The sequence below is a fragment of the Eublepharis macularius genome, chromosome 3, assembly GCF_028583425.1.
Source record: "Eublepharis macularius isolate TG4126 chromosome 3, MPM_Emac_v1.0, whole genome shotgun sequence".
NCBI lineage: Eukaryota > Metazoa > Chordata > Lepidosauria > Squamata > Eublepharidae > Eublepharis > Eublepharis macularius.
Genome location: NC_072792.1, coordinates 134,985,048 through 135,011,761, shown reverse-complemented (window position 1 = coordinate 135,011,761; position 26,714 = coordinate 134,985,048). Strand labels below are relative to the sequence as shown.

The 26,714-nt window shown below is 44.0% G+C and overlaps 1 protein-coding gene across 1 annotated transcript in view; it reads left to right on the top strand.

Annotated features, from left to right (window-relative positions):
• CD96 (CD96 molecule) overlaps nucleotides 1-26,068 on the top strand; it is a 54,428-nt gene extending 28,360 nt beyond the window's left edge. The window contains exons 9-15 of the mRNA XM_054974431.1: nucleotides 8,852-8,926; nucleotides 12,508-12,585; nucleotides 15,626-15,715; nucleotides 19,519-19,608; nucleotides 20,618-20,707; nucleotides 21,951-22,074; nucleotides 25,780-26,068. Coding sequence (XP_054830406.1) covers nucleotides 8,852-8,926; nucleotides 12,508-12,585; nucleotides 15,626-15,715; nucleotides 19,519-19,608; nucleotides 20,618-20,707; nucleotides 21,951-22,074; nucleotides 25,780-25,888 — 656 coding nt within the window. The 3' untranslated portion in view covers nucleotides 25,889-26,068. The remainder of the gene's footprint in view (nucleotides 1-8,851; nucleotides 8,927-12,507; nucleotides 12,586-15,625; nucleotides 15,716-19,518; nucleotides 19,609-20,617; nucleotides 20,708-21,950; nucleotides 22,075-25,779) is intronic.
• The last annotated feature ends 646 nt before the right edge of the window (nucleotides 26,069-26,714 follow it).

The window sequence follows — 26,714 nt, the reverse complement described above, 5'->3', positions numbered from 1 at the left end:
TTTGTCTGCATTAAGTTTTGAAAAATCTTAAATATGTATTTTCTAACAATGATGCAGAAGAAATCCATAAAGACAATAACAAGAATGTGAGGCTATCACAGCTATATGCTTTAGACCAAAGGGAATGCAATTGGAGAGGATATATCATAGTTCTGAATCTCTCTCTCCTGGGAGTTACTACACACATGTGAAACTACATTTGAAGCTGCAGATGGAGCTCAGAGTCAGCTGTTTGCTAAACATTTGTTTTGAGCTGGCTCAGATTTCGTTGTAGGACAGACATAGCATATCATAATGATGGGGTGTAGTACATTTGACAATGGAGACTATTTTGCTGTTACTGATTTAAGAAATAGATTCAGATAGTCCTGGCTTGTTTTCTTGCAGTGTATTTATTTTTGGTGTTGTTGCCAAACATATTGATTTTAAAGCTCCTTCATATTTATCAAAAGTTCATTGCCACCAGGGAAATACCAAAATGATATGTGGGCTTGTTTGGCTTTGTATATAGATGCATCAGAAAATAAACCCTACCTCTCTTCTCCAAGGAAAACTAGAAGAGGCTTATCTACTGCCTTGAAATTATGCCATTAAAATAGTGAACAGTAATGAGTTAACAATTACTGTTCACTATTTTAATGGGATAATTTCAAGGCAGTAGATAAGCCTCTTTTAGTTTTCCTTGGAGAAGAGAGGGTTTTTTTTAAAAAAAAATAGGGTTTATTTTCTGATGCTATCTTCAATAGCAAAATATAATTGCCACCCCAGTCGGAATGAAGAGGCAGACACAGGAGTTGGAACTAAAGGGCCACTTTATTAATATAACATCAACCATTAAATACGGCAAGGGCAAACTAGCGGTACAGGTCAAGCCACGGGGTCACCCCTGGACCACCGCCTTGACCTGTCTGGGCGAGCCCCACAGCCCCGGGTAGGAGCCATCCATGCAATGGCTTTTCCCCGGCCAGCCAGGCAAAATGGTTCCCCCCTTCAAGCTCCTAAAGCCTCAGCCGTACAGCATGAGGGAAGGACTTACACATGGGGTTCACTGCAGGCAGTCTCCAGGTGGTGGTAGCCGTCACAAGCATACCATCCGCTCCTGGTAGACCCCATTTCCCCACCAATGGGGAATTGCCAAGGGGTGCTCACCGGCCCGCTCCCTATCCCCAAACTCTCTCCTGCCAGTGACTTACAACGATGCACCACCACTGCCAATTACCTCAAACCTCTGCCTGCAGTGCAAGGTAGGCGAAAAACCACCTCTCCCACCTTGCCAATATGGGGAGAGGAGAAAAAATTCCTACCTGGCTCTGGGAACAGCAGCCGGCTAATCCTGCACTACTACAGGGTGAGGTGGGTGGGCCGAGCACGCAGAGCAACTGCCAGCAGGGAGGGCGGAGCCGTCTTCTGAAGGCTTTGTCTCCGCCCCCCCAGCTATATCCCCATATGCCTGGGAGATGTCTCTGCCTGCTTCTCCTTCCGAAGTGGCAAAGTACGGTCCCCAGCTCAAGCCACTGTGTGGCAGCCAGGAGTACCGCATTGCCACCCCAGTCGGAATGAAGAGGCAGACACAGGAGTTGGAACTAAAGGGCCACTTTATTAATATAACATCAACCATTAAATACGGCAAGGGCAAACTAGCGGTACAGGTCAAGCCACGGGGTCACCCCTGGACCACCGCCTTGACCTGTCTGGGCGAGCCCCACAGCCCCGGGTAGGAGCCATCCATGCAATGGCTTTTCCCCGGCCAGCCAGGCAAAATGGTTCCCCCCTTCAAGCTCCTAAAGCCTCAGCCGTACAGCATGAGGGAAGGACTTACACATGGGGTTCACTGCAGGCAGTCTCCAGGTGGTGGTAGCTGTCACAAGCATACCATCCGCTCCTGGTAGACCCCATTTCCCCACCAATGGGGAATTGCCAAGGGGTGCTCACTGGCCCGCTCCCTATCCCCAAACTCTCTCCTGCCACCGCTGGGGCCAAGCCTCTGCTTAGGCCCAAGCGCCCCACAGGTGGCCTAGTGCCCACCGGAGCCCTTGCCGCTGGTTTATGATGATGTCATTGCCAGTGAACCCTGTCACCTCTGTAGAGGTTGGGAAATCCAGCCCTTATCCTAAGATGAAGTAATTTGACTAGTGAACCCCCACACCTCTGTAGAGGTTGGCAAATTCAGCCTTATGTGGAGGCGTGGCAAATAAATGCACAGACCCTTCCCCGCTGTGGGAGCACTGCAGACCAAACATCAACCCGCCAGGCCCCCACTTGCCCACACAAGCCTGTAACAAAAGGGGAGCATACTGCCCAGTCAGATCACCACCATGCAGTAAATGACTAAAATGAGGCGGAGGCCGACCTCCCCTCAAACCATCAGACCACTACTTGCCTGTGCGTTGCGAGTCCATGTGAGCCTGAAAGGAAAGGGCCATGCCCTGTGAGCCAAGGTCATTACCCAGGGTGAATGACCGGTACGTGAGGCGGAGGCCGACCTCCCCTCGAACCATCAGGCCACTCCTTGCCTGGGCGCTGCAAGTCTGTGAGCCTGTAAGGAAAACGGTATGCCCTGTGAGCCATGGTCATCACTCACCAGGTGACTGACCTGGACGTGAGGCAGAGGACCACACCTCTCCTCGAGCCATTAGGCCACTCCTTGCCTGGGCGCTGCAAGTCTGTGAGCCTGTAAGGAAAACGGTATGCCCTGTGAGCCATGGTCATCACTCACCAGGTGACTGACCTGGACGTGAGGCAGAGGACCACACCTCTCCTCGAGCCATTAGGCCACTCCTTGCCTGGGCGCTGCAAGTCTGTGAGCCTGTAAGGAAAACGGTATGCCCTGTGAGCCATGGTCATCACTCACCAGGTGACTGACCTGGACGTGAGGCAGAGGACCACACCTCCCCTCGAGCCATTAGGCCACTCCTTGTCCGGGCACTGCAAGTCTGTGGGATCCAGTAAAGAAAGAGGGGCCAGGCCATCATCTGCCGTAGCCTACACCTCCTCAGGTGCATGACTAGATATGCAGAGGGGAGCAGTTATCTCACCACAGTGGCAGCAGCCCGGCCAACACAGTTCTAGTTGGTCCCGTGACTTGATAACTGCCATTAACAAAACCAAGCTAATTCCCAACTGGCATCCTCTAGGCTCGAATGACTGCCCGAACAACCCCATGCTGGGCCAGCAGATGAGGGACTTCACCCTCCTGTGGCAATACACCGCACCCACCAAAAGACATGATAAGACATTCTACAACACCAGCCTCAGCCTAACTCTGAACAATCACTGTTGGCTGGCACCAGACAACCTGCTGATTAACAGCCTGAGGTCCATGGCTGTGGCCCTAGAGGCTGCCCCATACAAACTGGGTACTGAGAGAGAGCTGCCAGGCCATGTGGGGTATCACTATCTCTGAAACACCAGCCAGGGGTGGTGAGGGAGTGTCCTACATGTCAGGGAAGTGGCCACACCTTGTTGCAGGGTCTCCCTTTGCTACCCAAGGGGGACATGGCCCCAGCCCCCCTGGGCCCCATGGCCTTCATGACCACCCTTTGGGTTTGACCCAGTTGTCACTGAGACCTACCAACTTCACGCCATGCGCCAGAAAGGCAACCCTTGACCACTCCATAAGGGATTAGCCATAGGAAAACTGAGCAGACAATGGAAATAGAGATGTATGAAAGCTGGGTGTTACTTGCTCATTGAGGAAAAGATCTGGTTCAGATCAAGGCAAAACCAGAGGCAGGGTGCCCAGTTGGAAGAGCCCAGCCTGTATTAGATTGGCCCCAGAATGAAAACCCCACAGCAAAGAGCCCCAGGCGGGGCTAGGAGGAGGCAAAATGCCAACCCAGAGCTGCTGGAGGCCTTACCAACCGCTGTACCCACCCAGACCTCATGGCCAGTCAAGAGTGTGAGCGTGTAGGGCAAGACTGCACTGGGAGGTTCCTATGCCAAACAGGCCTGTTGGGGATCATGCTTCTGTCCCATGAGAGGACAGCACTTGAGCTTCTGACCACATAGGCTCAGATGCCTCACCAATGGGTAGGAAGCCCTGGCATGTATAGCCTAAACATGTTAATAATGTCACAAAATTAACAGTTGATTCATATACTGCCCTCCAGGACACACACTGCCCACTGAGAGAGTTTAAAAAGTGTAACTGGGCATAACGTGCCAGGGGTGAGGGGACCAGGCCTGATCAGCAAGGCTCCATGGCAAGACATACCCCAGCCAGGGCCCATGGGCCCACCCTCATTGCCCACAGGCTCCCTGCTACAGATACCAGCCCAGTTTACTCCACAAACTCGGTACCTGACAGCACATTCGCACGGCAGTCCCACACCCTATGGTCTGGGATACACTTCCCATGCAAAACATAACAAATGCCCCCATTATCTCCTTAACTGGTGGTTGCACTCTACTGTTACCAGCACAAGCTCCAACTATAAATCTCCTTCAGCCATATCAATGTCATCTTCCCTCATCATCTCACAAGAGGCTGTGTGCCAGACTGGTTGCCACCGAGGGCGCTGGACAATCCCCTTCTGCCAGATAGACTTGACTTCATCAATCCACTGCAACAGTCCCAGGACCGGCTTATGGCAGACTAGCGCATCTCAGCTGCTGCCCATCACTTACAGTAATCTTGTCAATCAGATCCACTGTCTCCTCTGCATGACTGGATTACAGCAGCCTAGGCCAGATCCACTACTGGCTGTCAATTGTGCGAATCTGGTAGAAAGATCAGACCACATCTTAGACTACTGTGCTCTGCATGACAGCTCTGCAGATGCAACAACACAGCATGCCTTTAGGTGGCATGAGTGACATGAATGACGAAACCTAAAAACAACCCTTTAGGCCTACAAAGGCTGCAAAATTGAGCAGGGGAAGGTGGGGCAGCAGGTGGTTTAACTAGCCACGACCCTGGGATTGTAGAACCTTGCTAAGCTGGCAGAAATAATATGTGAGGCAATTCACCATTCAGATGACTGCAAGCCTCCTCCCCCGCCCCCACTAGCCTCAGACAAGCCTTCTCTGCTGTTGCTGTAAGTACTGTCTCCAGACAAAGTAGAACAATGGGGTGGGGGAAGTCTAGGCAGGATGGAGGCCTGCGGGGGCTGGGCCTAAGCCTGCTTCAGCCCTCCTGACTGATAGACAGTGATAACCCAATATTTTCTTCATCCCTTTGGCCTCATCATCATCCTCAAAGAATGAGTCTGCAGGTAGCTGCACAAGCCCCACCAAAATGACTGCTAATGCCAGTAAGTAGGAGGCAAATCAGGCCACACAAATGGCACACTCAAAATGGCCGCTCTTGGAGCAGTGCATGTTGTAGATGCCTTCACAACATGGCTGCACTGCCAGGAAACTAAGGTCACTGGGTGCCACTCACAAAATGGCTGAACCCAACTGAATAAACTGCAAAATGGCCACTGCTGCCTGAAGGCCTTAGGCCAAGCTATTGCTGCTAGAATTACTCCCTCCCAAGTAAGTGTAAATGGCGAGGGAGGGAAAAGCCTAGATGGGAGGAAGGGGGGGCTACCAGCATCCACCCTGCTAGGCCAGTAGTAATAAAGTATGAATTAATCTATCCCTCAGAGGGCTGCAACTCACCCTTCTGGCCTACAGCAAAGCCTATCTATTGCTGCTGCTGAAGTACTCTCTCCCAACAAAGTAAAACAGTGTTGGAGGGAGAGGAGCCTAGGTAGGCCAGAGGCCTGCAAGGGCTGGGCCTCACCCTGCTTTAGCCCTCCTGACTGATAGACAACAGGCCCCAAATGTAAATAAGAAAAAAGACTCTGCCAAACCAGTGAGCCTGGCGCTGGGCCCTGGCTCTCCTCTTGAAGTCTGAAGGTAGCAAGCATGAGAAATTCACAGCTCTCCAAGGCAGCTACTGCTGCCTAGCCCTGAGGGCCTTTAGTAAAACCAGCCTCAGAGGAGCTCGGCTGAGAGAGCTTGAGATGTGCTCTGCTCAGGCCGAGCACGCAGAGCAACTGCCAGCAGGGAGGGCGGAGCCGTCTTCTGAAGGCTTTGTCTCCGCCCCCCCAGCTATATCCCCATATGCCTGGGAGATGTCTCTGCCTGCTTCTCCTTCCGAAGTGGCAAAGTACGGTCCCCAGCTCAAGCCACTGTGTGGCAGCCGGGAGTACCGCATTCTGTGTTAACAGCACTCCTTACCCTATGCTTAATATGTAGTGTTAATGCATATTACCAGTAATGTGTTACAATTTTATTGGGAACCTTGGCATTAATAAATTGCCCCAGAAATGTTCATAGATCTGTGTGTGGAGAACTTCACCTACAGTGAAGTATGGAAAATGTGAACAATGTGGAAAATAGAAACTAAAAGTAGTGCTGTGGATATGAAAGACTCATGCTGGGAGTAAAGTTACCAGTCCCCATGTGGGTCAGGAGTTCTCCTGGAATTACAAGTGATCTCCATAGTTCAGTTCCTCTGGAAGAAACGGCATATTCACATAGACTGTATATGGCACCACATTCCTGCTGAGCTCCGCCCCCCCCATCCCCCAAAACCCACCATCTCCAGGCACCGCACCTAAATCTCAAGGGATCTCTCAAGACTGAGTTAGCAACTAGAGATGGGCACAAACCCAAATATCAACCAAAAAAACCCCACAAACCACCCCAGTTCATGGTTCGTGAACCAGTGGTTCATGGAAGCTTGTTTCCACAAACTTCCACAAACTGATCTACTGGTTTGTTTGGTTCATATTAAAGGGGCAGTTTAAATGGCCATTTCCCCAGGGAAATGGCCTTATAAACTTTTCCTGCCACTTGCAAGCAGCAGGTCCCTTTAAACTATCAGCTGGCAGCTGATAGTTTAAAGGAACTTGCTGCTTACAAGCAGCAGGGCTCTTTAAATGGTTCAAACCCGATTCAGCTCTTTAAACTGTCAAATGCCCCTTTCCCTTCTGCTGCTAAGTGGCCAGAAAGGGGCATTTAAACCCCATGAACTACGAACTGGTTCGTGAACTTGCTCCAGTTCATGCCAGTTCATGGTTCCTGATTCATGAAAACCCATGAACCTCATGGTTCATTTTTTTGTGTGGTTCGTTCCCATCTCTATTAGCAACTCTAGCTGGGAGCTGATGTGGCATAGTGGCTAAGAGACCTCTGGGAGGTCTTCCATTTAGTGAGGAGACCTCCAAGTAGTCTTAGGCAAATTATGTCCATGTTTGGAATATAGGAATAATACTGGCTTAGTCTACAGTGATCCTCATGTATTTGCTCATTCACATATAAAGAAAATGTAAATCAAAAATGGAGTTGCAGGGATCAGACCATGCACCCTGCCAAACCTGATCTCATTGTGCTTCTGAAGCACCAAAAATAAATATGATAACAAGAATGAACACATGCAGTAAACATAATAAAAAGACAAAGAATAAGAAAGTAAAACAAAAGTAAAGAGAAAATGAAAATGAACAAAATTTTTGTATGTATCTTGGAATACAGTCAAACAAAGCAGAGAAAAGGTCTATTTGATTGGAACCATTCACTCTGGTTTATAATGGATTATTAGCTTGCCCAATACCATGTCTTATTCCATGCAATAGTCTTCCTTATTGCACACAATAGTTGGTGTCCAACAAACAGGTTGGATCCTGCTAACTTTTTTGCTCAGTCTCACCCATTTCTTTTTATTACAACATGAATCAAACATGGCTTTTGTCCATGCAATTCCCATGACCTCCCACATAACCTTTTTAGTGGTCAAAAGGAACTCCCTCTTCTTTTTTTCACAAGTAGAAAATATGGTCTGATCCAAGCCTGCATGTGCAGAATTTCTCCAGTAGTATTTAATTGAATAGTGCAGTGTGCTAGCTCAGATGCTCTGTGTGTATCCTAGAGCTTTATAGATGTCACATTGGTTGCCTAGTGGTCTTGTTATTCATGCTACTTAACAAATCCCGCCTGAGAAGAAACAGTGGAATTAATGAAAGAGTAATTTCCCTTTGACATTTTCCCCTTTGACTGCAAAAGATTTCTATTCAGTTTTACTCAGTGAGATAAGCGTTCAGCACTTAGCTTCCTGAGGAACATCCTTTGTGGTTGCACCACAAAGAGACACTTTGCTACTGAATGCTAATCACTCTGTATCTCATCTTCACAATCATAAAGCCATCAGATGACTGACTTCTGCTCGTCCCAGATCCGGATAGGTGTCAAGGATGATTGACCTATTCCCATAGAATTTCTGAAACAAGGCCTTTGAATCAATAAAAAAATGAGGTTTTCTTTCTTTTTTAATGTCTAAGCTTGGACATCTGACAAAGAACTAACCGCAGTTTTGAAATCTTTGACATTTCCCATTCATTTTAAATTGATGAGTAAGTGAAGAATTGGAAACAGATTTTCATAAGAGAAATATGTCATCATACCCTTTCAAACATGGCTTCACGAAACTCTGGACTAAGAAGTATTGAGAAAGAAGAGGCCAAGGATTAAGAAGTTGTGAAGAGATTAGAAAAGAAGTAGGGGGGGCAGTGAAGGTATGGCAAGAAGACCAGAAGTTTTAAGGAAGCAGGGAGGGGAAGGGCTTAAAGCCAGCTAGGAACTGGAAAGGGAGGTGGAACTGACAATAGAGGTACCTGACAATGAAGGGCCTTACCACTGTGCTGGGAGTTCCATGTTTGCAGATCCCAGCAATATTTTAGACAATTTTCAGACATGCAGGGGCCCAATTCAGATTGGATCCCCAGCATGTGAGGAGGGTTTTTTCTGCTTTCTAAACCCCAAAATGAACTCAGTCATTTCCTCCTAATTGAATAAGAGCTTGTCCCTCAACAAAGCAGTCCTTTAAACACTGAAGTTAAAAAAAACTATTGGATTTCCTCAGGACACTTGCCTACTACTACAAACCTGCAAGAGATCACCATTACGAACATCTCCAGTTACACCACAGTGCCACCAAGTAAGTAATTAATGAATGCTTTTTCAAATTATGAATTTTGCTAATATCCCAAGGTAATGAAAGATGATAGTTTAGAAGTACTAATAAATGCAATAATATAAAAGATTCATCTGCTTGTGCTTCTATGAGGGAACTTGTTATTATCTTTGTCTTGGGAAATACATGGAGTTTGAGGGGCTTTGCCTAGAGACAGTGGAGTTTGGGGAGGGGAGGGAGCTGAGTGGGGAGAGCTAGTTTGGTGTAGTGGTTAAGAGCGCAGGACTCTAATCTGGAGAGCCAGTTTTGATTCCCCACTCCTCTGCTTGAAGTCAGATGGGTGACCTTGGGTTAGTCACAGCTTCTAGGAGCTCTCTTAGCCCCACCCACCTCACAGGATGATTGTTGTTGTGGGGATAATAATAACATACTTGTAAACCACTCTAAAAAGTGGTATATAAATCAAATGTTGTTGTTGTTGTTGTTATTTGATGCCATAGACTCCACCCTCTGAATAGGATTGCCTATCCCCAGAGAAAAATTAAGAAATGGACATCGTCTATGTCATGATATCATTCCAGGTTTAACCACAGTGTTTCCAGTAATTCCCACAGAGGTGTGATGTCACTTCTGGATTTTTCCTAAAAGTGATGTCACACCATCGCCAATGACGGTACTCCATGTCCCTGTCTCGGGGTCTCCCACAACCAGAACTCTGAAGTTGCCATTTCCTCCGAGGTAACTGGTCTCTGCAGCCTGGAGATCTGTGTATTTCCAGGAGAGCTCCAAGACTCATCTAGAAGTTGGCAACCTTGATTGCAATTAAGTGGGGTGGGGTGGGGGGTTGCCCACTGCCTCTATAACTGACCGACACTGTGTAAGACTATACATTCTGTAAATAAATAAAATAAAAATAAGGTCACTGGTGATGCACAACTCACATTCTCTCTTCGCTTTGCCATTTTCGACAACTGTTTAGAAAGTATTTGAATTTTTACGTTAATTCTGTTTTTCTAGTATCTGATTTGGCACCATGCTTTATAACTGTCATAGAAGACCTTATCTTTCTTATAATTTAGGACCAAAACTGGGTGAACACAAGCAATGCTGCATTACTCATTATTACACGTTAATCTAGTCTTTTCGTTTTGTTCACCCATCATTGGAACACACAATACTTTTTACATTTGAGTGACAAACAGGCTTTCCCCAGAAGCTTAGTTCTGCCAACAGTCTAGCAAGGTGCGTCTCTATCCCATACTTACAACGCTCTGTCTTGTCGAGTAGTATCTTAGTATTTAGACTGAAAATGTGTTCTTTATTGCTGGAGGCTTTCAGTCATTATTCTGGGAAGAATCTAACCTATGGGTTAATCTTGTCCATTCACCGTTACAATTCTTTTAACACAATAATTCTCCATGTCTAGCATGGCTGCTGCTCTTAAAGTTAGAGGAGTCTTACTTGATTTATAAGCTGTGAAATACTATTCCCAGTAGCAAGCCATTCTGCTTGTAATGGCTCACACACATAACATAACACACAAAATTAGGTTCAAACAAACTAATATTGATTGCTCACTTCCAGACTGTTTCTGGCACATGTTTCCTGAGCATTGCAAGTGTTGATTGAAGCTCAAAAGATTTTTTCCTGACAAGAATTTTTTTTTCTTCACCCGTATGTTCACTTTACAAGATTAGAGGAATGGAAACCTGCACATCTCCCTTCCTCACTCCAATGAGAGTGACTACATCAGCTCCAGAATTAAGCCTCTTTCAGTCATTAAAATTTTAGTGCTGGGAGAGTGCACTACATGTGATCCTCTCAATATGTATATCCTCCATTGTGTGTGAACAGGGGGGAAACATACACGTTTGTGTGTGAGTAATTAGAAACATACACGTTTGTGTGTGAGTCCCAAGAGCTGTCCACCTGTCCTATGAAGGCACCGACCAGAACCACACTTGGGCCGAATCCACACTTCCCTACCTTCTGCTTTTCATACGCAATAACTGCGCTGGATTCTATCCCGCAATGTCCCAGTCTGTGTTCACATCCCCTCTTTTACTGTGCCAGCGTTGTGCTATACTCCGTTCACATCCCTGGGAGAATCACGCAATACAGGGTGGGTTTAGATCTGCCATCACTGATGATAACATCACGTAGCCTTTTAAAAAAATTTAATGCTAGATTTTCACTATATCGATTTTCTGTTCAATTGCAATGGCAGGGCCACACCTCTATTGATGCCTGCAATTGGTTAATGTTACCGCTCAACTATAATTATAGGATAGCAATTTTTCACTATACTGATCATTTTAATTTAAAAAAAAAACACAGAAAGAGTCAACCTTTGCAGGCACAGTCCGCTTATCAGAAATTACCTAGGCTCTCCTTCGGCAGTGAAACATTATTTACTGTAAAAAAAATGGCAGAGTCCCCCTTGATGCCTCCACGGACTTTTTACAACGCCACTTCCCAAACTGCTTGTGGGTGATCTTCATGAATGGGATTGCACAATAGCACTAGGAATGCCCCCTCCCTTTTAAAAAAATAAATAAACAGGGCATAGGTGCAGGCATGCCTTGGACAGAGTTGGGACCATAAGAATTGCTTGGCAAAGAGGGACGGTGTTCTGGAAAGGCAAGAAACAAGGAAGTGGGGGTGGTTAAGAGGGGGCGGTCTCTTTGGGAACCGCTTCTATTTGTTCACATCCATAGTGAGAACTGCCCAAGAGAAGCGTTTGAAAGCGTGACAACCTCGTCAGAGGCGCAGTACAACAGATACGATAGAATGGCAGGATTGAGGTAAGAGTATGTGAACAGCCCTCTGAGAAGTGCATAAATGGCAGGAAAATAGCAGCAAACTTGAGCCGTGTGGATTCAGCCTTGTTTAGCATCAGCATTTGCTGAAGTTTGTGCCTTCAGACCATACATTGGACTTTGTTCTTCTAGTCTTGCAGCACTGCACAGCACTGCAAAAGAAAGAAAGAAGACGAGTATGGGCTACTTTAAGAATTGTGGCGTAGGAAAGGAGAGCTGCTGTTGAGGTCACTCAGCAGCTACTTGGGAAGACAATATATCCACCAGGTTCACTACAGCCACAGTTATAGAGAGCCACTATGGCCCCCCCAAAGAATCTCTGTGGGTCCCCCTCACTCCTAACCTGAATATCATATAAAAGTAAATCACATTACTTCCCCAGTCTTGCAGGCCTTCAGGCTGATGAGGGGCTCAGAATTTTGTACCTTTCATCTTCTCTTTGTCTGTAGTCCCTAAAGAGGCAGCCACAGGAGGGCTGAGGTGAGAACTGAGGGCATAGGTGAAAACAGTTGTCTACTTTGTCTTGCCATGGCTCTGCATCAAGGAAGAGGGAAACACTGAGTTGGTCGCAGTATCTGTTTTCTTGTCTTTATTTGTTTGTTTAATTTTCACTGTAATTCTTTTTGTGTTAAATTATTGTCAAAATTTTAGAAGCAGCCTCAAGTGCCAATATGTTGTTATCCATCCTGAGCCCAACCATGGGGAGGGCAGAATAGAAATTTTAAATAAAAAAAATATATTGGTAGGGTATTAGGGCTTTAAATATATAAATTAACTTTTATGCAGGACTGCTGGATTCCAGCACTGTAGCCTCAAAGGCCTCTGTACATATCACCCACCATCGGATCTTAACACTACCAGGATGTAAGTATACAGCACTGTTTGGATGTAGATCACTGTTATAGTTTGATAAATATGAATATTGTAATTAGAAATTTGGAAAGCAAAAAAACGGTTATAAGTGTGCCAGGAATATTCATATCAAGTAATGCTTGTTTTATTTAACTTGATGTTTCACATATAGAGCTTCAGCTTTTTATGTGTTGAAATGTATTTTTAAGATCTTATTGTGCTTTTTTAAAATGAGAAGTGGCCTCTCTCATCGTCATATTGCAGCCTTAGTAATGGGATGCTATGGGGATACTCAGTATTACAGCACATGCTCCCCAGATCCCAGGTTCCCTTGGTCTCAAGGAACAGATCAAAGAATGCACCTGAGAAGCCACAGCTAATCAGATTAGCTGACAATAGGGAAGGTGAGCCAATGAGATTCTTCAGTCCCTGGACAAATACAATTGTCAAGGGAATTTATGTTGCTTGACTTCCTTGATTAGACATGAGGCAAGCTCTTGATCAGATGACCCTGATGGTTGTTGTCAAAATTTGTATCAACCAGCTCTGACAAGCTACCTGCTCTATAGCACCAGGCCATTGCAGCTTCTGTTGTTGCAGTTCTGGTTGTCAGCCTGTGAAATGCTTGTGAGGTCATCTTTTAAAAAAAGTGAAAATGATGCTATTATACCAGTGCATTATTTTTTTTTTAACATTCATGGTATGGCAATGTTAATTGGCTCAAAGTGAAAAAAAAAATCATGGAGGAATTCTTCTGCATACAGAGATGCCTAAACGGTAATTTCAAAAAGAGTCCAGTAGCACCTTTAAGACTAACCAATTTTATTGTAGCATAAGCTTTCGAGAATCAAGTTCTCTTCATCAGATGCCTGATCAAAACTGGGCAGATACAGAAGAGGAGGGGAGAAGAGAGAGAGAGAGGAAAGAACGTATATCACAAAGAGACAGAATGCAATTAGCGTGGAGGCAATCAAAACATCCCTTTGCTTGGAAATGTAAACATCTCCTTTTGGTGTGCAGTCAGTTTGCCATATTAGTTTGTAGCAGTGAAGGTATCCAATTCCTATGTAGTATAAGCCTTCGATAACCACAGCTCTCCCCGTCAGCTGCATCTGACAAAGAGAACTGTGGTCCCCGAAAGCCCACACCAGGCATCACTGGGCTCCCCCAGATCACGCCTCTGTAAAGAGAATCTGTTACCTGTGATAATGTGATAACCATTCATAGTCTCTATTCAGTCCCAGCTTGACAGAGTCAAATTTGCATATGAATTCCAATTCAGCAGCCTCCCGTTGGATTTTGTTTTTGAAAGGTTTCTGTTGAACCACAGCGACCTTTAAGTCTTTGGTGGAATGTCCTGGTAGATTGAAGTGTTCTCCCACTGGTTTTTGGACGTTTCCATTTCTAATGTCAGATTTGTGTCCATTTATTCTTTTGCGTAGAGGTTGGCTGGTTTGTCCAATGTACAGAGCAGAAGGACATTGTTGGCACATGAGGGCATATATCAGATTGGAGGATGAGCAGCTGTAAGAGCCAGAGACAGTGTAGTTGATGCCATTGGGTCCTGTAATTGTATTCCCTGGGTAGATATAGGGGCAGAGCTGGCATCTGGGTCTGTTGCAGGGCCTGGTACCTGTGCTGGTGACTCTGCTGGCCGATTCATGATTGTAAGTGAGAAGTCGTTTAAGATTGGGGGGCTGTCTGTAGGCAAGGAAAGGTCTTCCACCCAGGACTTCTGAGAGAGAGGTATCATTTTCCAGGATGGGTTGTAGCTCACTGATGATACGTTGGATGGGTTTGAGCTGGGAGCTATAGGTGACAACAAGTGGTGTTCTGTTGTTAGTTCCTTTAGGTTTGTCCTGGAGCAGACTGTTTCTGGGTACTAGTCTGGCCCTGTTGATTTGTTTCTTCACTTCATTTGGTGGGTACTGTAGTCTCAAAAATGCTTGTTGTAAATCTCTTAAGTATGAGTCTCGGTCGAGAGCATTGGAGCAGATACGGTTGTAACGTAAGGCTTGGCTGTAGACAATAGACCGAGTGGTATGTTTAGGGTGGAAGCTGGAGGCATGTAGATATGAGTATCGGTCTGTTGGTTTCCGGTATAGGGTGGTATTTATTCGTCCATTATGTAGTTGTACAGTGGTGTCCAGGAAGTGTACCTGTTGTGTAGAGTGGTCCAGGCTTAGGTTGATAGTAGGGTGAAAGTTATTGAAGTCCTGATGAAATCTCTCAAGGGCTTCCTTCCCATGGGTCCAAATGATGAAGATGTCATCCCGGAATCTTAAGTATAGTAGTGGTTCCAGTGGATGGGAGCTGAGGAAGCGTTGCTCTAAGTCCGCCATGAATATGTTAGCATATTGTGGTGCCATGCGTGTGCCCATGGCTGTGCCATTAACCTGTAGATATAAGTTGTCACCAAATTCGAAGTAATTGTGAGTGAGTACGAAGTGACAAAGTTCAGTGGCGAGGTTTGCTGTGGTTTTGTCCGGGATAATATTCCGTATGGCTTGCAATCCATCTGCATGTGGGATATTGGTGTACAAGGCCTCCACATCCATGGTTGCTAGGATGGTGTCATCTGGTAGGTTGTCAATGGACTGTATTTTCCTGAGGAAGTCAGTGGTGTCCCGTAAGAAGCTGCGTGTTCTGGTGGCATAGGGCCTGAGGATAGAGTCCATGTATCCCGAGACTCCTACTGTGATGGTGCATTTTCCTGCAACAATTGGGGGTCCTGGGTTACCCGCTTTGTGGATTTTGGGTAGTAGGTAGAATCTTCCTGGTCGTGGTTCCTGGGGTGTGTCCGTATGGATGCATTCTTGTATGTCCATGGGGAGTTTTTTTAATATTTTATTGAGTTATTATAGATCCTCTGGATCTATAAACGGTAACTGGATTTTTTCCTCTTAACAATCAGATTTCTGCTTGCAAATGTCAAACAGGGCATGAGTCAAATCATCAGGTGCTTGAGTATATTTAATAGGAGTAACATTTTTTTCAAAATTTCAAAATGTTAAAATAAAACTGTTCTGATGTGTTGTGTATGTTCTTTAAGACAATCTACCTACCAAAAGAGTGACTGACCTGACCTCACAGACTATCCCTAGCTCTTCACCCAGTGTAAAGGGTGGGTTTAATCTTACTGGTGAGTCATTGTTTCTCTCTCAAATCTATTCTTACTCAACCATTAGATTTTGTTCTGGGTCTTGATAGCTTGATATGTGCCTTTTAAAACTGGAGGCAGTGTGGCAGATAAATGTCCAAGGGGATGGATTTAGTGCAAAAAAGCATTGCAATCCTGGGAGAAATCAGTATAATCATACAAAATGGACACATTCAAATAGCTCACTGAAAAATCAGTTTGCTGCTTTAAAATGATGACTGTGGTATAGTGGGTAGAGTACCAGCCTAAGATCCGGGAGACCCAGGTTCAAATCCCCACTCTGCTATAGAAGCCTACTAGTTATTCTTTCTCATCATACCTACGTCTCAGGATAGAGCTAGATTTGATGTTTGGCTCAGGTTTGTACTTGTGTCCGCTGATGCCATTTTTAATTGATTTGTTTTTTAGCAGAGCCATGAGGCCCCGTCCGGAACAGGTGCAGAGTAAGGCAGCCTTAGCACATGGACTTACTGGCCAGCCAGGTCACTTAATGGTGTGGCCTTGCCACTTTGACCTGGAGTGCCAGGTTGCGGGGGGAGGGATTGTCCCTCAACCCTCTGCCTTGCCAGGAGAGCAGAAAGCCAAGTGAGAGCAGGAGGAAGATGGTGGTGAGCCATGTAGATTCACTGGCCAGGCCACCATCTTTCTCCTGCAAAAGGAGGCAATGGCAGGAAGAAAGAGGGGGCATGGCAGTGAGGTCTACTGTTATGGTCCTTTCTTTCTCTTGGGTAGAATTTGCCTTTAATCTTTCTCTTACATCCTCTTGGTAGATTGCTGCCACCAGGAATATTATATTCCAAGATATTTTATTTAAATTTCCCCTTTAGTAACGTGCCCAAGGGTCAGGCTTTTTTGTGATACTATGTGCCCCTGAGGATATGAATGGGATATAGGAATGACAGATACTCTGGGATATAAAAAAACAAAGTAAACTTTTATTTTTTATAAGAAGCGTATTGGTTTCATATTATTTCTAAAACTTTTTTTTTTTTGAAAAATTTTTATTGGGTTAGAATCCATTATTTCCACATTTACATTCAATTTTCCCCAATTTTTTCATCTCTAACCCCCTCCCTTTCCCCCCCCTTTTTGTTGACTTCCAACAGCTTTCCAACCCTTTGTCCCCTTTCCCTTAATTTTATTAGCTTCCTCTATCTAAAACAAATATATATTCTCCATTATTCTAAGCAGTACATCCTTAACTATTTTTAACATTATATGCCCAAACTGTAAGCCTTTGTTTCTATCTTAGATAAACAATTTATCTCAATTTTTCAATTTCAGGTATTTCTATATATCATAAACCATATAGATCATACATTCGTTTATATCAAACAATTTGACTTATTCTCTATATATATTACTCATTCTATCTTTTTATAATAGTTCTATATATCTCTCCTCACGTAGTCAATCAATTTGACCCATCTATATCTTCAGACATTCAGTTTGGTACAAAACTTGTCAGAAAAAAAAGGAAATATTGTTAGTTAATCGCTCCTTATATTTAGTCCTTATAATTAATTATTTTCTCTATGTTCTGTTTGTTAACCTATATATATCTATATATATGTCAATCTATTAATCTGACTGCTTATTAATTCACATTTATCTCTTCTCCCCCCGGTAAAGTCTCCCCCCTCTACTTCAATACTTCAGTAGTTCTCAAACTGCCACAGTTTTCCTCCCACCTCCCATTTCTTCTCCAGGTATTGTTTCAGCTTCTCCCAGTCTGTGTTGAACTGCCCTGAGTCCAGATCTCTCAATTTTCTTGTCATCTTGTCCATTTCAGCCATATACAGCAATTTGTAAGTCCAATCTTCAATAGTTGGCACTTCTTGTACTTTCCATTTTTGCGCATACAAAAGTCTAGCTGCTGCTGTCATATAAAATATCAACGTCCTGTGTTGGGCTGGAATTCCCTCCATTCCCAAGTTCAGTAGCAGGAGTTCTGGGTTCTTATTAATTTGAAATTGTAAAATTTCACTCATTTCTCTTATTATTTCCCCCCAGTACTGCCTGGCTACCTCACACGACCACCACATATGATAGAGGGAGCCCTCATGCTTCTTACATTTCCAGCATTTATTAGAAGTATTCAAATTCCCTAGCGCAATCTTCTTTGGTGTCATGTACCAACGATAGATCATTTTATGAATGTTCTCTTTGATATTAATACATGTCGTTGTCTTCATTGTAGTTTTCCACAAGTATTCCCATGCCTCCATTGTTATTTCTTTATTAAAGTTTATAGCCCATTTCACCATTTGTGTTTTAACTATCTCATCCTCGGTATACCACTTCAACAGTACTTGGTATACCTTGGATATTCTTTTCTTATCTTCTTTAAGAAGGGTCTGCTCTAGTTCCGAATTCTCTATTCGTATACCTCCCTTTACAGAGTCCGAATTATATAAGTCTCTGATCTGTCTATACTGGAACCAATCGTAGTTAGGTGATAGTTCCTCTTGTGTCTTTATTCTAAGTTTGGATGCTTCAGTTTTAGTTATTTCTTTATACGTTAAACATTGTTGTTCATTATCAACAGCTCTCGGGTCTATCACCTCATATTATTTCTAAAACTTGATGGTTTCAAAAGAGTAGTTCTCAATTCTTAAAGTTACTTTACTTAAACTCAGTCACATAGATCTTCTCTCAGGCGCACACACAGTTTGCCTGCTTTTGATATTAATTTCTCAATTAGAAGTAAGACTTCTTCTCAGGCGCACACACAGTTCGCCTGCTTTTCCCTGACTGAATGTTCTTTCACAAACACACAGTTCAGGCTACCACACAGATTATATTTCTTTCAGACAACATACACGAGCTCAGGCTGCACACAGCTGGCCTGCTTTTGATATTAATTTCTCTCTCAATTACAAGTAAGACCTTTTCTCAGGCGCACATAGTTTGCCTGCTTTTCCCTGACTGAATGTTCTTTCACAAACACACAGTTTCCACATAGGTTATATTTCTTTCAGACAACATACACATGCTAAGGCTGCACAAAGCTTGCATCTCTTGCCCTGACTGAATCTTTTTTCTCCACTCTCTCACTGCATTCATTCTGTCCACACTCTCAGTCATCAACCAATCATATCACTCACTCATCCCTCTCTTTCACCCCCACTCTTCATCTATGCCACACCAAGGATTTAAAGGCACATACACGCATTTACGTAAAATCATTACATCTACTATCCTGGACTGTTATTATTCCTGGAAGGGAGGGAGAAGCAGTGATGTTCCACCATTGTTTTCTTCTGGCTGTTACCTCTTTTCACAGTAGAAAAATGGCATCCTGGCCAGAGAGTCTGCACAGCCTACTGCTGCTGTCTTCTTCCTGCTCTCATGGCCAGGTGGAGAGCTGAGGGGAAATCTCTCCCCCTCCACCAACCTGGCATGCCAGGGCAAGGTGGTAAGGCTGCACGTCTGAGCCAGAGAGTCCACATACTAAGGCTGCCTCACTCTGTGCATGTTCTGGATGGGGCCCACACGCTCTGTGATAAAAAACTACAAATCAATTAAAAACGGACATAGGTACAAACCTGTGCCAGACATCATGTCTAGCTCTGCCTTCAGGATGGGGGTTGTCAGGATAAAATGGAGAAGAGAATGATGTCATAGGTGCATTTGGAATCCATAATGGAGAAACACAGGGTATAAATATTTAATCTAAATTAATAAAAGTATCAGCTAAACTGGTAGATGCTTGAGCATACTTAGCAGTGATAGCATTTAACTTCAGAATATTAAAAGTCATTGTATATATTACATTTTTAAAGACCATCTATCTACAAAAAAAGTGACTGAACTGACCTCATTGACTAGCCCTGGCTCTTCGCCCACGACAAAGGTTGCATTTGATATTACTGGTGAGTCATTGTTTTTCTCTCAAATCTATCCTTGTCCAATCAGTTTATTTCTTTTCCTGCTCTTGATATTTTCCTATGTAGCATCTGAAAATATGGCTGGTGCCACTAGCTCTGACCTCATTGATTTAGGAGTGGGTGGGAGAATCACATAATAAAAGGAAGGAAATGGATGCAGCAAAAAAAGAAAAAGAAAAAGCTAAGGACAAAGTCACACAAGGCCATATACAATGTGCACAGAGGTTCTAAAAAGTAATTCTATATAGGAGAGATGTCTGGGGACGGTGCCAGCCATAGACAGATTCAACATGGCTCCACCTGCAGGAGGCAGCCTGGCCTGAGACCCTGGCACCCAACCCAACATTAAGGTATCCAACCAGGTCCAGCCAGCAGCAGCCATGGACTCAACCAGGTGCCTCTCAAAGATTCAGGGATGTGGCCAGGCCAAGGAAGAAGCATCTCAGGACTTCCAACAAGGGCCAGTGCTGCAATCCCAGGCTGACACAGCCATGACCTCAATGGCAAAATTCTGGGGGAGAGTGGGACAGGGCTTGTAGGCAAGGCAGCCCATTCTAGGTAGTCTTCAGCAGCAGACACACAAAGGACAGCAGGGGCCAGAGGGACTGCTTGTCCTGAGGCAAAGGAAGGGAATAATTTCCCTTCCCTCTAACACAACAGGCAGAAGTGACAGGAGGGGGAAGGGAAGGGGCGACTTTAGAAGGGGGCAGAGCATGGCATGTCCTATAAAAAGTGGACTCCAGAATCCAGCCAGGGAGGAAAGAGAAAACACTGCTCTCAAGATAAGAGAACAGAAGCCTTGGGAAGAGTGAGGAATACATTGATGCAACTCATTCTGAGACTTGAGATGCCTCCACGCATGTTAGCAGGATGGCTGAGGGGCAGCCATTGGGATCAGGAAAGAGGGAACCTCACAAGTGATAACATTTTTTAAAAAATTAAGAATACTATAATCAAGTCAAGGATATATGTATACTTTTGTTTTTGTTTTTAGACAGTCTGTCTGCCAGAGGAGTGACTGAACAAGCCTCATTAAGTAGAACTGGTAATTTCTCCACCGTAAAGGATGGGCTTAATATTACTGGTAAATCATTTTTTTTATTGCCCCAAAAGGAATTTTCTTGTTGAACTATTTCATTTTGGTTCTGACCTTGATATAGCACCTGCAAGAATGACCAATGTTGTCAGCTCAGGCAACTTTGGTCAGGGTGGTGATGGTGAGCAATGCTGCCCAATCCACCAGCACTGACTATATCTTTAGCAACACGCACGTGGAACAGGAGTGATGAATGCTGGCTATCCATTGCACAATTCAATGTATATAACAACACTTTGCACTAATTTTTTTCCTTGGAAGAATTCTCTATTCTGTCTTATACCATGGTAGGCCTTCCTGAGATCTTCATGTCTCATTTTAGTAATCATCATCATTCACTGTTATATGTGTACATTTATTACACAATAACATTTAAAACCATGGCAGCAGTCACAGGAAAATAATTATGCTTGCCAAAATAATAGTCCATGTAGTCTCTTCTCTTTGGTTTTCTAGGGAAGTACATTTAGAACATTCAGAGAATTCCTGAGGGGGCAAAAATTGTGGAAGACCTGGGGGTGAGAAGTTTGGATAGCTTTTTGTAGATGGTACTGACTTGAAAATCTGTTCTACATGGGACAGCCCTTAAAACGATTATAGTAGATTCTAAGCAGAATTATACCATTCTAAGCCTATGGATGTTAATGGACTTAGGGTGTAACTGCTTAGGATTGCACTGTTGATTGTACAGGATGTTTCTGTGGGTGGGTTGGTGGCAGTTCTGAATTGGATCACCACACACTTGGGGAATGATTGTTCATATCAAGCCTATCATGCTCTCCTTCAAGAGAGGCCCAAAATTTCATCTCTTATAGAGATAGTTGAAACTTTCAGATACCCTGTCATGAGCTACATGGATGCACAGATAGACTGATGTGCAGGTTAGGATCTGATGTGCAGGCAAGACACACACAGCCTCAATGTTTCCTCTGTCACATTCCCATTTGGAGAAATACATTGTGGAAACCAGTGGAACACAGATGTGACCCACCACAATTTCCAGCACCTTAGCCATATTTTTGCAGTTGCTGTTATCACAGGAATTGCTGCTGTATATGTAAATACCACTTTACAAAATTCAATTCTGCTTGGATGTAGCTACCTTAGGAACCTTGCATTAAAAAAAAAGCATTGTCTGAATTAGCCCCTAGTTTAGAAATGTGGACAATGTGATTTTTCAATGTTTATTGTACTGAGTTACAACAGTTGTGGTGTTCTGTGTTTTTTGCAGGTGCCACAACAAGGCCAGGACCCCAACGTTTCTCCTGGCCAGCATTTGTAGCAGCATTACTTCTCATCTGCAGTTTCTTAATAGTTTTGGGAATCAGAAAATGGTGCCATTATCAAAAAGAGATGTAAGTATATTGAGTCCCATGTAGTATTTTGTTCTCTAGTATGGTTGTAGGGAGATCAGACTAAATGTCCACATATTTTAGTATCCGAAAGTGGTCAACCAGATTCTTCTGGGAAACTCACCAGCAGGAAATGAAAGCAATAGCACCCCACCATTGTTTGCTTCCCAAACTGCCGTACTGCTCTGAACTAATAGACTAAGCTACATACTGATGGACCTATCCTCCATGAATGTGTTTGGTCTCCTCCTAAAGCCACCTGAGCCACTAGCCATATACTGTGGCAGTGAACTCCGCAAATTAATTATATACTTTGTGAACAAATACATTTTACCACTCTTATCCTGAATCTACTATAAGTCACTGGCTGACCCTCACACACTAGGGTAATGAGACAGGAACAACCTTCTGTCCATATATTGCTCCACTCCATGCATAACTTTGTCCCTTTATGATGCCCTCTCTCAAGCTATATTCATATTTCAAATATTTTAGGGAAATGAGCACAGTAACTGTTGGTTTGTGAATGCACCTTACAAGTTCCCTCTTCCTTTTCACAAATGACGCTGCTTATTTGTTTGTTTGTTTGTTTGTTTGTTTGTTTGTTTGTTTGTTTGTTTGTTTGTTTGTTTGTTTGTTATTAGCCACCTTTGTACAAAAAAAGAACTAAAGGTGGATTACAGTATAAAATATAAACAAAGCAACAGTTTTTACAATATGGCTGTTTTCACATGCACCCGGGAGATCGCACAAACTCACGGCATGAAGCGTCTTCCTAGCATGATCTCCCAGCACGATCTCCTTTAATGGCCCGATGACGTCAGAAAATTGTGCTAGGAAGATGCTTTTATGCTGTGAGTTTCGTGCAATCTTCCGGGCGCCTGGCTGTGTGAAAATGGCCTATGAAACAAATAACTATTAAAATATAAACAACCCAAACAGTGAAAAACAAAGGTTAAAAATAGAGTATAAAATATATTTTAAAGCTATCCTAAATAAAGGAGTCTTCCACAGAAGCTACAGAATGAAAAGGCCAGGCACACCTCCCTGGGGAGATCATTTCACAATCATGGGACTACCACCGAAAAGGCTCTCTCCTGTGTAGTCACTAACCAAGGTTCCTTGGTTGATGGGACAGTCAGAAGGGCTTCTACCTGTGATCTGCATAAGGATGCCAGACCCCCGGTGGGGGCGGCGGATCCCTGCCCCCACCCCACACACCCCACCCCCACTTACCTGGCCAGTGGGGGGATGAGTTCCTGCGCTCTGCAGCAGCCCCAATCCATGCCAAAATGGGCCCGATCTGCACCAAAAAGAGCCTGATTTGGGCCAAAACAGGTCCGTTGGGGGATGCTGCACACAGGAGTGCTCATGTGCTCCACAGTGGCCCCAATTCATGCCCCTGCAGAGTGTGGGCTTGCTCCCAGGGGGCTGCGTGATGACATCACTTCCCGGAAGTGATGTCATCGTGCTTGTGGGAGCGCACACACGTGTACCCCCCACTCCAAGAGGTAAGTGCAGGGAGCCAGTCCCCCTGCTGGAGGTTAAAAGGGACTGGCAACCCTAGATCTGCAAGGTATGAATGCAGGCATGGTGTTAAATGAAGTTTTAGTTTTCTTTCCACTAACTAAAATTGGATTAAACCCTAGTTTAGGATCTTAGTCAGTGGAGAAGTCCTGTTAATTTGCACATCTGCATTTGTACCTCATGAACAACTGGAGTCTGTGACCAACCTGCAAACAATTTTTAGTGACCAAACTAACTAATTCTGTTAGCATAGAGCTGTGTTTGTTCTGCATAAGGGAGATGCTGCATAAGAAATACAGTTCACATGAGGCTTGTTGCTTTAGGAAAGAGAAAGAAGTCTTTCATTTAGAGGAACTGCATACCTTGATAGGAAAGGAAGAATAGTCATTCTCTATGCTGGGGTGGAGAAGGATTGCAAAAAGCAAATCTTGCCTTCATGGAGCTTAGAAAGAGTTAGCAAAAGGGTGTTAGTTTGTCATAGCAAAATAAAACAAAGCCTACTAGTATCTTAAAAACTAACAACATTTATTTCAATAGGAGCTTTCATGAGACAGAGCTCACTCCTTCAGATAGATATGTGAAAAGAAATAGTACTAGGAAATCCTATGGGAAAGTGTATGAGGCAGGGCAAGGCTTGATGTGACTTAAAGAGAAACAGAAAGAGGAGTTAGCCAGAAGGAACCCCAAAGAGTAGCACTCTGGGGTAACAAAAACACTGCAGCAAACAAACACTGCAGAGCAAACAAAGAGAAGTATATGGAAACTGACCTATCTAGTCTTGCAAGCTCTCCTGCTGCCTTCCCAAATTATCAATAAGTTCTACACAAAGGGACATTGCTCAGTAATTCACTGCCAACTAGAGATGGGCACGAACCACAAAAAACCCAAACCATGTGGTTCGTGAGTTTCCACAAACCAAGAACCACGAACTCCCACGAACTGGGGCAAGTTCCCGAACCAGTTCGTGGTTCATGGGATTTAAATGCCCCTTTACGGTTGCTTAGCAGCAGTGAGAGGGGCATTTAATCATTTAAAGGGCCCTTCCCTGCCGCTTGCAAGTGGCAGGTCCCTTTAAACTATCTGCTGGCAGGCAGGGGGGGGAGTCCTCCCACCGCCTGCCAGCTGATAGTTTAAAGGTACCTGCTTGTAAGCAGCAGGGCCCTTTAAATGGCCCAAACCCCAGCCCCAGTCCCACACTTACCTTGCCCAGCCACCCTGCAGGCCCGCAGTGTCCCCCCTCCTCCTGCGAGGGGTGGGAAGGCTGTTTTCGTCCTCCTCCTCTTCCGCACTGGCACATTTAAAGGGCCTTTTAAAGGGCCCTGCCACTTGCAAGTGGCAGGTCCCTTTAAACTATCAGCTAGCAGGGGGTGAGGGGGGATTCCCTCCTGCCACCTGCCAGCTGATAGTTTAAGGGGACCTGCCGCTTGCAAGTGGCAGGAAAAGTGCCCCATTAATATGACCCAAACGAACCAGTAGACAACTTCGTGGAAACAAGCTCCCATGAACCGGCCCGGTTCATGCGTTTTTTTGGGGTTGTAATTTGATGTGCCCATCTCTACTGCCAACACTCAAATAAAACTTGCACCCCACTTGCTATTGTTCAAGGACATGAATGATGGTAAAGCTCATCCCAATATAGGCAACTATCTGAACCTCCCAAGGTTGCCAGTTTTAGATTTTAACACTCTTAATTCTTTGGCCAGTTTTTGCAAAAACCAATGAACCCTAACGTGTGAAAACTCTTAAATTCTGTAACATGTGGAAACCAGTTCAAATCTGACAGCAACATTAGAAAGATTTTAGAAAAGAAATTCAATATCCATAACTATTCTTTTTTCATGTATCAGTAATGTCACTGACTGCAATCCTGCACATATTATTGCATACTGCAGTCCAATCAGTTAATGGAGTTGTGTTTGTGTGATTTTTGGCCATTATCTCCATTAATTGCCATTCAGATATATTTATGTGGAAAAGAATTTGATAGTAATGGAATGAGAATTTGGCACAAATCATGATACAGAAAATTGGTTTTGTCTGAGACGGTCACATCATCTTTACAAAATGGTGAATGTGAGTCTTAATTTTGCCTGCCTTGTCTACTGTTTTATCCTTGTCTACTGTTTTATCCCTTAAGTTTTATTGGCTGCTTATGTTTAAAGACCCTGTATTCATTTTCAGTATGAACAGACCACCATCTTTCAAGCCACCGCCTCCTCCAATTAAGTACACTTCTATGCAAGAAACTGATGGAGCTTATCTATCCTGCCATGAACTGGAAAATTTGTAATGGGCCTGAAGTGCTCCAGCAGGATAATGGCTTCTTCTATTGTTTTCAAAATGAATTGCAAGAGTTCACTGGTGGTGACCCAGATTCCAATTGTGACTATCTAATCTCACATTAATGACAAGAGCACAATATTCCCTAAGTACTCTTACCCAGTGCAATTTACCTTTGTGCATTCAATTAATGCTCTGAAACCAAACAAAATACAAGTTAGTCATCCTGAGTTGCAAGATCAACAAGGAATTCACAGTATTTATTTCTCGTGAAAAGCATAAAAGTGTTGTCTGTTTATAACAGGCATCTTTGATGCGTAAAGTATCAGCTCTCTCAGCACAACCTACCTCACAGAATTGCTGTGAGAATAAAATGGAGGAGGGATAGGACAGAAATGTACTAAATACAACATCCTTATTTTCTTTTCTCTATCACAGTAGCAATAGACAACTTTTATTGTCTGAAAAACAGAATGCTCCTTGAGAATATAATCTAGGGTAAGGGGGGCAGAAGTTTATTTATGTGCGTGTGAGTTGTTGGGATCCATAATAAAGCTGGCGCCTTTATTGATGGAGCACATACTGTTCTACAGATAGCAAAATATCCAAATATGTGCATTGATATATTACCCATAAAATCAAAGAGCTGAAAATTAATATTAACAGAGTGCAATGTTTTCATTTTCTTATTCCTTATCAGTGAAACTACAAACCTTTTTTTGCACCATACTTTGATTTAAATTTAGTAAGGCATTAGGATCCTGAAAAAAATTCCTTGGGACTAAATCCAGGCGATAGGCCATCCTTATACTAGAACAACATGGAGTAATTATGTT